The sequence below is a fragment of the Electrona antarctica genome (assembly GCF_951216825.1).
Source record: "Electrona antarctica genome assembly, contig: scaffold_1008, whole genome shotgun sequence".
NCBI lineage: Eukaryota > Metazoa > Chordata > Actinopteri > Myctophiformes > Myctophidae > Electrona > Electrona antarctica.
The window spans coordinates 10001-22681 of NW_027637306.1; the positions used below are offsets into that span (position 1 = coordinate 10001).

The 12681-nt window shown below is 43.6% G+C and overlaps 1 protein-coding gene across 1 annotated transcript in view; it reads right to left on the minus strand.

Moving 5' to 3' along the window:
• The window catches only part of LOC306918992 (AT-rich interactive domain-containing protein 1B-like), a 16408-nt gene extending 9832 nt beyond the window's left edge, over positions 1 to 6576 (minus strand). Inside the window, exons 1-2 of the mRNA XM_079531827.1 lie at positions 6502 to 6576; positions 1014 to 1205 (exon numbers count right to left, since the gene is read on the minus strand). Coding sequence (XP_079387953.1) covers positions 1014 to 1205; positions 6502 to 6571 — 262 coding nt within the window. The 5' untranslated portion in view covers positions 6572 to 6576. The remainder of the gene's footprint in view (positions 1 to 1013; positions 1206 to 6501) is intronic.
• Positions 6577 to 12681: the final 6105 nt, after the last annotated feature.

The following is a 12681-nucleotide window of genomic DNA, read 5'->3' on the forward strand; positions in this document are numbered from 1 at the left end:
TCACACTGTAGCAGGTCTGACTGCCATGTCAGCACCTAACGCCGTCCGTAATCTGATCACCACCAGAGCCAAGGGGGGGGGGGAGGCGGCACGTAGGGTTCAAGTGCCTCATGAATATTCAGAGAGGGGTGCGCACAAACATCAGATTAAATCCCCTTCGTCCGACAGGAAGAGAGGGCAGTGTGTCTGTGTGTGTGTGCGTGCGTGCGTGCGTGCTGCTGTCTGTATAGCATTGCGTTGTAGGCAAAACTATGTTTTATACAAAGCCAAGCTGTTGGAAATAACAAAGTTTCCACTGGAGTCAAAGCTGGTGACATTGGAATCTAATGAATTCCACATTTCCGAAACAACCACTATCTAGAGGATTTCTAAATCTTGTGGTGTCCCCAACTACTCCAAATACGTTGGGTCGAAACCTCATATTATGTCCCAAACTGTTACGTTTCAGGTTTCAAATTCAATGCAATCATAGCTGCGGTGTCACATTAAGCGCAGGTGGACACCGCAGCATTGATTGCATACAGCTGGCCGGCCTATAGGGCACGGCTCCACAGATTTGTCTATAAATCCGTGGAATGATCTAAACATCCCTCGTTCCTTCTAATTCATTTCTTATTTATTTACAGCAACAGGAATTGAACTGGAGGAGAAAGTCTTCTGACCACGAATCAATGTCATTTTTATTATTTTACTGCTGTTTTTGCCATTGCCAATTTTATTAACATCCGGATTCAACAGTCAGTATTATAAATCATTTCTGTCATTTCAGGAGTTTAGATTAAATAGCAGAAGTGAAGACGGAGAGAGAGCAGTAAATAAACAGATTTTAGTTCCTAACTTCCTGGCAAATTTTGTCATTTGACACATTTGCCATAGATTTTCTGTATTTCAAAGAATGGGATGTCACAGCATAAGGTCACACACAACAACACCGTGCGCGCACACGCACACACACACACACACACACACACACACACACACACACACACACACACACACACACACAGTCCTACCTTGGGGTCCATACTGTGATCCTTGGGGCCCGTAGGGGCCGGCGGGGGGCGTGCCCTGGGGGTAGGTTCCCATGCCGGGGTACAGCCCCGGACCCCCGGGTGAGGGGTGGTGGTGGGGGGACATGGGGGGTCCCGACTGGGGAGAGGCAAACTGAGCCGCAGCCTGGTTCCTCTGGATGCTGGACATGAACCCTGAGACGCACACGCACACGCGCACACGCACACACACACACACACACACACACACACACACACACACACACACACACACACACACACACACACACACACATCAAACCACAGCGTCACACAAAAGCATCAAAAGTGTAATGCTTTTGAATTTGAATCCTGATAAGTAACCGTTTTGGACATTATGAGGTTTCCACCCGACAGAGACGATATAACATCTCCCATATCGACAGGCTAGGGGAGATAAGCTACACAAATGGGACCAGATTTGTATAGAGTATATAAAAGTATAGAGACTGATCTGGCGCAAAGCTCCGCCCCCTCCGCTATTCATGTCAGTGGAAGTTGCTCAGTGGCGTTTTGAAGCACCCGGAAGGACCGTCTCAGAACGACTACTTCCGCATTTGCCAACCAAATTTTGGTTGGCAAATGCGGAAGTGCAACCGAGCGCTCAATGTTAAAGCCCAGCTGCACGGGGTTTCCCGGTCATGAATCCACGGGTCCGCCTGTAGTCCCTCCTCTTACCACTAGGGCCCAGTGCTTCAACGTTGGAGTGCCTCACTGGCCCCTTGGATTTGACCGAGAGCCTGCCATCGCGCAACCTCCAGCTTTTCACCAGAGGAGAAAAACAAAAAAATCTGCCGATTGTATGCAGGTGCTGCCGGCATGCGCCAAAATATAAATCGCTTTAATTCTTTAGGCTCCTGTGACTCCCTAGACGTGTAAATGCAAACACACAAACACACGCACGCACGCATACACACATCATTCACCATCATAGTATGTACAGTATAGTCTACACTGTGAATTTAAAGGGGATGTGATCTGAGAATTTGCGTGGACCTTTACGTGTGTCTCTGTCGTCCAAATTGACATTTGGAGCTCCCCCCCCCCCCCCCCACACACACACACACTGGGGGTCCTCGAACCCGGGGACCCCCCGGGGAGCCCCTAGGGCCCCACGCTCTTTCAAGACGCTGGGGCTGCACACCTTTTATAAAACTAACAGGAGAAATGAAATCTCCGCTTTCCATCCATCCACCCTGCCAGTGGAAGAAAGGTCACCACATAGCATGCATTAAGGGACAGAGAGACAGAGAGAGAGAGAGAGAGAGAGAGAGAGAGACAGAGAGAGAGAGAGAGAGAGAGAGAGAGAGAGAGAGAGAGAGAGAGAGATAGAGAGAGAGAGGAGAGAGAGAGAGGAGAGAGAGAGAGAGAGAGAGAGAGAGAGAGAGAGAGAGAGAGAGGAGAGAGAGAGAGAGAGGAGAGAGGAGAGAGAGAGAGAGAGAGAGAGGAGAGAGAGAGAGAGAGAGGAGAGAGAGAGGAGAGAGAGAGAGAGAGAGAGAGAGAGAGAGAGAGAGAGAGAGGTTTATCTGGTGTTGTAAATGGATTGGCTTCTGGTATCTTCTCCATACAGCACTGTTTCCCAAACAGTGGGTCGGAACTCGGAACCCATTTTTGGGTCGCGGGATAAAAAAAATAAAAATCACACCTGTGTGAACTGAGTGGTGTAAGGTCTTATATAGACTGATCAGCTGTGGTCTGACGTAATGTCTGACGTAATGAAATCACACCTGTGTGAACTGAGTGGTGTAAGGTCTTATATAGACTGATCAGCTGTGGTCTGACGTAATGTCTGACGTAATGAAATCACACCCGTGTGAACTGAGTGACCATAGCAACCATGCTCATTTTTTGGTACGAACAGACAGACAGACAAACTAACAAAGCCAGTTGTAGGAGTGGTTTACACCACTCAAAAATATTATTATAGTAGATCTGCTATTTTCACCAGTTTTGGTCCTGCATGGGCAAACGTCTAGTTTCTCTTTTGGGTCTTAATACTCTTGAGCTCAAAGGTTTGGGAACCACTGGCATGCAGTAAACATGTTGTGTTGTTACATTTGAGGCGTGCATGTTTTGGATCGGGATAGAGTATACATGTTTTAGGTGGATCGGGATAGAGTATACATGTTTTAGGGGGATCGGGATAGAGTATACATGTTTTAGGTGGATCGGGATAGAGTATACATGTTTTAGGGGGATCGGGATAGAGTATACATGTTTTAGGTGGATCGGGATAGAGTATACATGTTTTAGGTGGATCGGGATAGAGTATACATGTTTTAGGTGGATGGGGATAGAGTATACATGTTTTAGGTGGATCGGGATAGAGTATACATGTTTTAGGGGGATCGGGATAGAGTATACATGTTTTAGGGGGATCGGGATAGAGTATACATGTTTTAGGGGGATCGGGATAGAGTATACATGTTTTAGGTGGATCGGGATAGAGTATACATGTTTTAGGTGGATCGGGATAGAGTATACATGTTTTAGGTGGATCGGGATAGAGTATACATGTTTTAGGTGGATCGGGATAGAGTATACATGTTTTAGGTGGATCGGGATAGAGTATACATGTTTTAGGTGGATCGGGATAGAGTATACATGTTTTAGGTGGATCGGGATAGAGTATACATGTTTTAGGTGGATCGGGATAGAGTATACATGCCGACACTCATGTCTGACTCGTCTGTGGTGGGAGGGAGGGAGAAATGCTCAAATAAACAGGATACAATTCAAAATTAATTATGTCCCAAATTTGACCCCAAAAACTCAAGATTTCCCTTTCCTTCAGTATGTTGTAAAACATGACATCATTGCATAGTTCAAGATAGATTTGAGACAGTTCACTTTCTTTCCCCTCCTATGTCCAGCTTTTGGTGTGTGTGCACAAACTTTGTCCTACACAAACAACATTAAACGCCATTGACAATGAATGGACAATTTTGAGTGTTCGTGTTAACACAAACATTGCGTAACACAAACATTGAAGACAAAAATTAGGATGCAACTTGTGATTGGCCGCAATGAGATGATGTATGATGACACGGGTGTGATTTTTTCTTTTTCCTACCAATTTAGTCGTTACCTGAGGGGCGCTAGCCCCTCCTATATCCAGCTATTAGTGTAGATTTTCGTCTTACACAAATGAATGGAGAACGTCATAGTAATCTTTGACTGCAGACTTACCCCCAAGTGTCTGCAACTGTTTTTAAACATAGCCTACGTGCTAAACGTCACACGATGAGGAAATGTTGCCGTTCTGTTCTGTTTTTGTTTCTTGCTTTGAAATGTTGTATTATGTGTATCTCGTTAACACGAGTGAGAGACAGACAGACAGACAGACAGACAGACAGACAGACAGACAGACAGACCAATGAAGGGAAAGAGCGATTGGAGGCCGAGAGTGTTTTTGCTGCGAGTGCAGAGCAGAGCAGAGGGTTTAAGGAGGGAGGACATTATTGTAATGTTTAGCTTCCATTAGGAGGACAGGGGGATTGTGAGAGAGCACGGGGAAAACACAGCGTGTAAAACCACACTTTAAATTGCCTGGAAAATGGATGGGCAGAGAGACATTGTGCAGACAGTGCTAAAAGCAAATAACACATTTCAAGGATTTCTCTCTCTCTCTCTCTCTCTCTCTCTCTCTCAAAGTGAATGAAGCTCTTAGGCGAACAACAACAACAACAGCAGCAGCAACAGGCAGCCCGCTAAAGGGAGAGACGTAGAGGAAAAGGGTTGAAAAAAAGGAAGTAAAGAAAGAAAGAAAGAAAAAAAGAGAGACATTCAGCGGATTTATGGAAATGAAGAGGGGAAGAGAGGCTCTTAGAGAGGGAAGCACTTGAGCAAAGTGGAATGGGATGGAGTGTGTGTGTGTGCGTGTGTGTGTGTGTGTGCGTGGCTGCGTGTGTGCGTGTGCCTAAAGGGGGGTAGAAGGTGGTTAATCCTAGCTCGGAAAAACGGCAAAAACAGTGCCAGCCCTGTTAAGCAGCACTCTGTGTCTTTCTCTCTTTTCTGTCAGTCTCCGTCAGTCTCTCTGTCTTTCTGTTTCTGTGTGTGATATTGTCTGTCTCTGTTGTGGACAATGTGTGTGATATTGTCTGTCTCTGTTGTGGACAATGTGTGTGATATTGTCTGTCTCTGTTGTGGACAATGTGTGTGATATTGTCTGTCTCTGTTGTGGACAATGTGTGTGATATTGTCTGTCTCTGTTGTGGACAAAGACATTCAAGAAACATTCAAGACAGAAAAGCAGGTGTGCTTCCTCTGGAAGCTGCCCTTGGTTAAGGCAGTGGGTGCTCAGTTTTGAAAATAACGTAACTAATAATCCAACTAAGTGGACGTGTTGTTTCGGCAAACAGCCTTCTTCAGGGCAGACCAAAACGTTTTTTAGTCTGTTCTGGAGAAGGCTGTTTGCCAAAACGTGTCAGCGTTCTCAAATACACATGAGAAATTGCATCGCAATATCATTTGATATTGTTACTTATACCTAAACTATTCTTATTTGAGTTACGCAGGGATCTATACTAGGCCTGTTTTAGCTCCACACTAAATCGTTTCACAGAATGTTTGCTCCAGATTAGGGACTTCATAAGGTTCAAGTGGTTAAAGGTAATATAGGTAACATTTAGCCTATTTAAGTAAATAAATATTTTAGCCCTCATTTCTCTCTATCAGCCACTATATTATTGTGTGGTGTGTTTCCTTGCAGAAAGACACATCCCTCTGGCTGTATTTTGGTTTTGTTCCAGTGTTTATGTTTACATTTCCTCTGCTTATGTTGACATGCATCCCTGGCAGGGATGTGTTTTTCTGTGAGGGGAGGGGGGAGCTCAGCCAGAGCTCTTAATTGATCCCTTTGAACTTCAAAGGGGTTGTACACTGAGTTGATTGATTGGACCATAAAAATGTCAAAATCGTTCTATGCTCGTTAGTGTTATCTCTAATCAATGAGTGCATCAAAGACAGCAATCACTTTGATACCTGCCAGAGAGGTGAGGGGGAGGGGGAAGTATCTATGTGTTTGTTTGTGCGTGCGTGCGTGCGTGCGTGCGTGCGTGCGTGCGTGCGTGCGTGCGTGCGTACGTACACAAACAGATCTGCAATTCTGCCTATATTGCCTTTAATCTAATGGTATAGTAGGTACAAAGGATGTGTGTTTGAATCCCGCTGGGGGAGTTTGCATGTTCTCCTTGAGTTGATGCGGGTTTCCTCCCACCAATGGACATACATTATAGGTACAGTACATGGTCCTGCCACTATCCTGATGCTGTCTGTGTTCACACTGCCAGTAACAAAGCAACAGGCTACGTCATTTTAAATGGAAGTCAGTGACGTTTAGCTACACACACACACACACACACACACACACACACACACACACACACACACACACACACACACACACACACACACACACACACACACACACACACACACACACACAGTATACCTCTCTCTTGTGCCATAGGGGAGCGGGTCATGGGAGGTCGTGCACCCTCTGGACCAGTCGCAGCAGTCATGGTGGAACCTGCAAAAACAGACATTTCAGATGTCAGCCAAGGCCGATTCTAGATAGATAGATAGATAGATAGATAGATAGATAGATAGATAGATAGATAGATAGATAGATAGATAGATAGATAGATAGATAGATAGATAGATAGATAGATAGATAGATAGATAGATATAGAGATAGATAGATAGATAGATAGATAGATAGATAGATAGATAGATAGATAGATAGATAGATAGATAGATAGATAGATAGATAGAATACTTAATTGGCAGTTTACATAAATTCCCTATACACATATAATGTGTGTATAATGACTATACACATACAAGCTGTAGCTTGTTTCCATTGTGGTCTACCTTGTGACATAGAACAATACACAAACATACTGTACAGCACAAACTACCATGAAACTAACACACCAAAAAAGATCTGTATATATAAGGCTGGAGCTATACATAAAGGACAAGAGGTACCCTAGCCTAATTGAATAATCCAGAGAAGGGGAGGGGGGGGGGGGGGGTATCCGTGGTCGGGATCTATGACCAGTTAGTGTGAAGATGGAGCCATGATTTAAGGTTATTCTTCTTGCGAGATCATTTAGGCCCTAAATGATCTCCCTACATTTTAGGGAGTTCAGGGCTGGGAGGGCATTCCACATGTAGTGGCTGCCTAATAAAATGCATTTTTTTCAGATGCGCAGTTTGTGTATCTGATTATTATAATTTATTTTATAGCAAACGCAAAGAAAGATACAGATTCTTTCCCGGTTTTAATGGGTCAAGCTTCTTCAAAATCACATTAAAGTTCCTTCCGCTTGCTGCAACAAAACTTCTTATTTTGGTTCCAAATGAAAAGGTTTTCTTTGCTTATTCCACATAACTGAAAAAGTTAAGTATTCATTTTATATATTTTTTAAGGAAAAAAGCCTTTGTGTGAATTGAGCCCCCCCCCCCCCTGTCTAATCAAAGCGAGGTCAGTGGAATATGGGTTGGCCTGCGGAGCTTAATACCATCCTCTTCTTAAAAAGTGAAAGGAGCGGCAGGAATTGTTGTCATAATAAAGGAATGTAAAGCCCAAGGTTTCCTTTTCAGGCATGCTTTGTATCCTTTCGCTAAAGTCTGCGCTGGAACCAAAAAGTTAGTGAAAGTTTGAGTTAACGAGATTCAAATGAGAGCGAATATGCAGCAAAAAAGAAGTTGCTATGGGTTTGATGCTAGCTGAGCCTTTGGCTGAGCAAGGCACAGAGGTGTGGGGTTCGACTCCCAAGAATTGTAACCTTTGCAGTCATTTGGAGGCCTTGTATGTCCAAAACTGTTACTTTTTAGGGAATGAATGAATGAATGAATGAATGAAAGAAACCGTGTTTTCCAATGGATCAATATTATTTAGCCACAAGCTCTTGTTAATACTTATCATTGGTTAAATATCGTCGGGCAGAAACCTCCTGTCACCATTATGCTAACCTTTTGTGTATTTTTGCGAATTATAATGCCCTACTTGATCATACTACAAGGTCACACAAAAGCATCAAAAGTAGCATATGTACAAGCAAAGCTTTTTGAGCTTGCAGATCTGCTACTTACAATTCGACTACTTTCACTACTTTTGCCTTATAATTCGACTACTTTCGCTACTTTTGCATGATACTGCATTACAATAAAGTATAAAAAAGGGCATTAATTCATGAAAAAAATAAAAACGATGAAACAGACGCGAAAAGATACAAATAAAGAACAAATAAACAATCCCTTCACACTGGTTGTTCACCGATAGTTGGTAACAAACACAGTTACAAAGCCAGCATCGAGTCATTTGACCCGGTGAAGTGGTCCTGTGCAAGCAGTCCAATCACAGACGAGGCATATAGAAAACAGAGCCATCGAGGGCCATTGATTGGTGGTCATGTAGGTCGCAGGTACCATTGAAAACCAATGGTGAGCCTGATTAGGAGGAGAGTGACAGAGAGGAAGCTACTACAGTAAATTCATTGGTCTTTAAGTGAGGAACACTTTGCCTTCATAGTTTCATAGTAAAATAACTAGTTACCTTTTGAGAGCAGTAACTATAGTAACTATAACTACCGCTAGTACTGTTTTAAAGTAACTTGACCAACACTGTACATAGTACTATACAAATAGTAGGCTATACTATGTTATTATGATAGTATTACTATACTATTAGTATTATTTTACAATTACTATACTATTACAACTGTTACTGTACTCATATATACTGTTACTACAGAAAACACTTCACACAAGTGTGTGTGTGTGCGTGTGCGTGTGTGTGTGTGTGTGTGTGTGTGTGTGGAGAGAGAGCAGACAGGAGGTGGCATGCTCTCCACATAAACAAACCCAATTAAGTCGCCATAATTGCTTTGCATAAAACAGCATAAACTATTCAATCAACAATGCCCCCCTCCGCCCGCACGCGCGCGCGCGCACACACAGTCACACACACACACACACACACACACACACACACACACACACACACACACACACACACACACACACACACACACACACACACACAGCGCTTCAAATAGAGAGATTTGATTAGTTAATCACCATACAGTGAAAGGGGATAATTTTAATGTTGAAACAGCACGGAAAAAACATTCTACCACAGCAGCTGTGTGTGTGTGTGTGTGCGTGCGTGCGTGCGTGCGTGCGTGCGCGAGCGTGTGCGTGCGTTATACGGTGAATTTTTGTACAGTGAGTGAGGTGTTATTTTTTACTGTGTATTTACTGTAAATGACCCCACAGAAAACCAAGTCTCTGCTGCAACAACTGTGTGTTACTGTTTGATGTGGTAAGTAAGTAAGCCTTGCCAAGCCATGAGACCCATAGGGCAGGAGCCTATCTCCTGTTTCTGTAGCGTGAGGCAGCTTGATGTACATATTGAGTGTCCAGGAAGCACTTTTTACCCTGTTGCATAAATGATTGGAGAGGCCAGGCATGTCCTTATTGTCTCCACCAGGCCGAAGGCATGGGGAGAGAGTATGTTTTGCACTCCGTCCGTGTGTCCGTGTGTCCGTGTGTCCTTCCGTCCGTCCGTTACCAGCTAATCTCCGGCACCGTTAACCCGGTCGATGCCAAGCTTTGCACACACACTCCCTGGATGCCAACGATGAACCTCTGCCCCACATTTTCCAGAACGGCCTGTTATAGCGCCACCATGAGGCAGCTTTTCACATGTTTTACCTAAAACTGCACCGATCTGCGTGAAACGTTGCATGCACACTCCCTAGAGGCCAAGGACAAACCGTTGACCTGCATTTTCCGCATCTGCCTTTTATAGCGCCACCAGGAGGCCAACTTTTGTACAACACATTTTTTGATATTACTCCTCCAGATTCTGGCCAAAAATCTCACAAATCGTTACACACTATCTCTATGGTCATGTGCTCAAGTCGGATCTGTCCGATATTTCATATTCCATCCTAATTGGCTATAATTAGCTTTCACAGTTTGCAAGATTGCCCCGTTTTGAACAAAAGCCTCAAATCATGAACGCAGCATGCAATTTACGTGAAATCTTTCACACATTTTCTTACTAGGCTGAGGAATATATCCCACCCTTTTCACATTGGCCTGTTATAGCGCCACCAACAGGTTGATTTTTGCAAAACACATTTTTGGAACAAAATGCCTCAAAAACATGTTTATATTAATCCTAAACATTTTGCCAAACATCTCACACAGTCCTATCCTCCTGGTGGAGACCTGTGCCCAGAAGGGCACTTTTTCTAGTTTCTGTATCATTTTATTAAGGACAAAGCTTAGTTACCAAATTCATGATCAGTCCACTCCAGAGCCATCCTAGAGCAGTCCCCCCATAGCTGTCCCCGATCTCATCTGGAACCTGGCTATAGATCTCACTCTGACTGACTGGATTCTCGACTGACCTCTCTGACTGGATTCTGTGGATTCTCACTGGATTCTCGATCTCCGCACATTTGAGACCCTCTTTATAATTCTCCCCAAATAGTGCGTGTGGGGTGTGCACCCCAACGCCCTTGTATGTGTGTACGCACGTGCATGTGCGTCCCCAGACCACCGCATACTAAGTAGATGGTCACTTCTATAGATTATTAACACAATGGTATCCACGGTTCAATACAATAGCCTTTACAATTTCATAGCAGACCTTTTCAACTGATCACATAGGCCCTCCTTGGAATGTGTCTGTGGGCCAGCTAATATCAAGCCTCTCAGAACTTACATGCAGGAACTCAGCTAGTGAAGGTTTGTCCTGCACAACAACATGACATTATACAACATTATATGGATATTTCATCGTAATGTGGCTTTGTAATATACGACAGGTCCTCCCTTGACACATGAGCCAACATGTGTCACAAAACTCATAGGAAGGAGCCACATTAGAATCCTCCCTCTGGCCGATACATGACTTACTTACTGGAACATCAGCAATTCAAAGAAATCACACAATTACAATAGAATCCAAAAATACCCTCAAAAGTTTCCAGCATTCAAATTACTTAAAATCATCACCAGTGATCTTCATTACATTTACATCCTCATCATCAGTATGCTTGACTCTCTCTGTGTTTACTTCATTACATTTCATTTCATCTCATTTCATCTCATTTCATTTCATTTCATTTTAACACAAAAACACAGTAAAAATCGTTTACACCCCAATAACTTCTCTGTAGTATAATCCCTATCACTTTCAACAATCACATAACTCAAACATGAATAATGGCATCAATGATTAGTACACATATCTGACACTTAACACAATACATTGTCGCTTCTCCAAGCCCTTTTGCTTTTACTCAAAAGCACTCCAATTATAGATCAATGTGTGTTATAACCTTTCAATCGTGACATCTAAAACACCTAGCTTCAGTTAATGTCATGACTAAATTATAGCTATAATCATCCAATACTATTGACCCTCAAAAGTTTAGTTTTCCTTTAGGACATGCAGAAATTATCCATACATTATTTCAACCCTCCATATTTCCAAGGCTGGGGAAAAACATCAGATAACATCAGATACAACCCCACTATTTTCAACCCAATGAACGATAACGGTACAAATCACATCTGAGTATCAGCATTAATCCCTCACAACATGCAGCTGATTCACAGATCAACTTCCAACACATATATGTCAAAAAACAGAGTAATCTATGTAACAATAGATAATTCCACAGTCTTGGCCAAATACCTTCATTGACTTTTCCCCATTCACAAATTTAGTTGAATAACAATACGCCCTTTATCTAATCTTAGGACGGATTACACTTAAGCGTACGGCAGGGCCACTACCTCTCGTCTAACAAAGAGACATCTACTAATATTATTCCGGTACACATTATTATTCATTTTCCCAAATCTAGGCATATTCATCCCCATCAAGTCAATTTCTCTAATTCAAATGCCCTACGACAAAACCATCAACATACATGCCTATTATGTTGAATTAGACAAACACAGACACACATTTGAAATCAGATGTAACGATATTCATCTGATATAAAGATTCTTCTGCAACGTTGCCCCTCTCGTTATCTCACGTCGACTGTTCCTTCAGCCAGCATGGCCAAATGAGGCTGTCCATGTCAACAGGTTGTATGCATGATGCAGTGCCCTGATGCACCGCACAGTTGTTGTCGAGCTGTCCTCTCTCCCAAACTGAACTGACTTCTCCATCTCCCCTCTTTCAGTCATGACAAAATGACTGAAAATGAGAAGTTGCAACTCTTTACAGTGTAGGCCACTGCAAGGCAGAAACTCATGATGTAAAGTGATGCGTTGCTGGGAGCCTGTAGATCTGTTGAATTGAGCCGAGCCTCCTCCTCTCGGTATCCGTGGCCGATGAACGCCTCCCTTTGAACACTGAATCGCCGAGCCGAGCAGAGTAGAATGGACCCCCTCACGATCGCTGCTGAAGAGGTGACGCTGGTGGTGCTCGCTGACCCCTGACTGCAGCCCCTCTCTCCGGCCGTCTGCTGCCGTGGTGATGAAAACCATGGTGATGACGACGCACACCACTGCTGAAAGCCGCTGGTCGACCGTAGCCGTAGCAGAGACGATGACGGTCCCCGCCGAGCAGACTGAACTAAACTTAAATCCT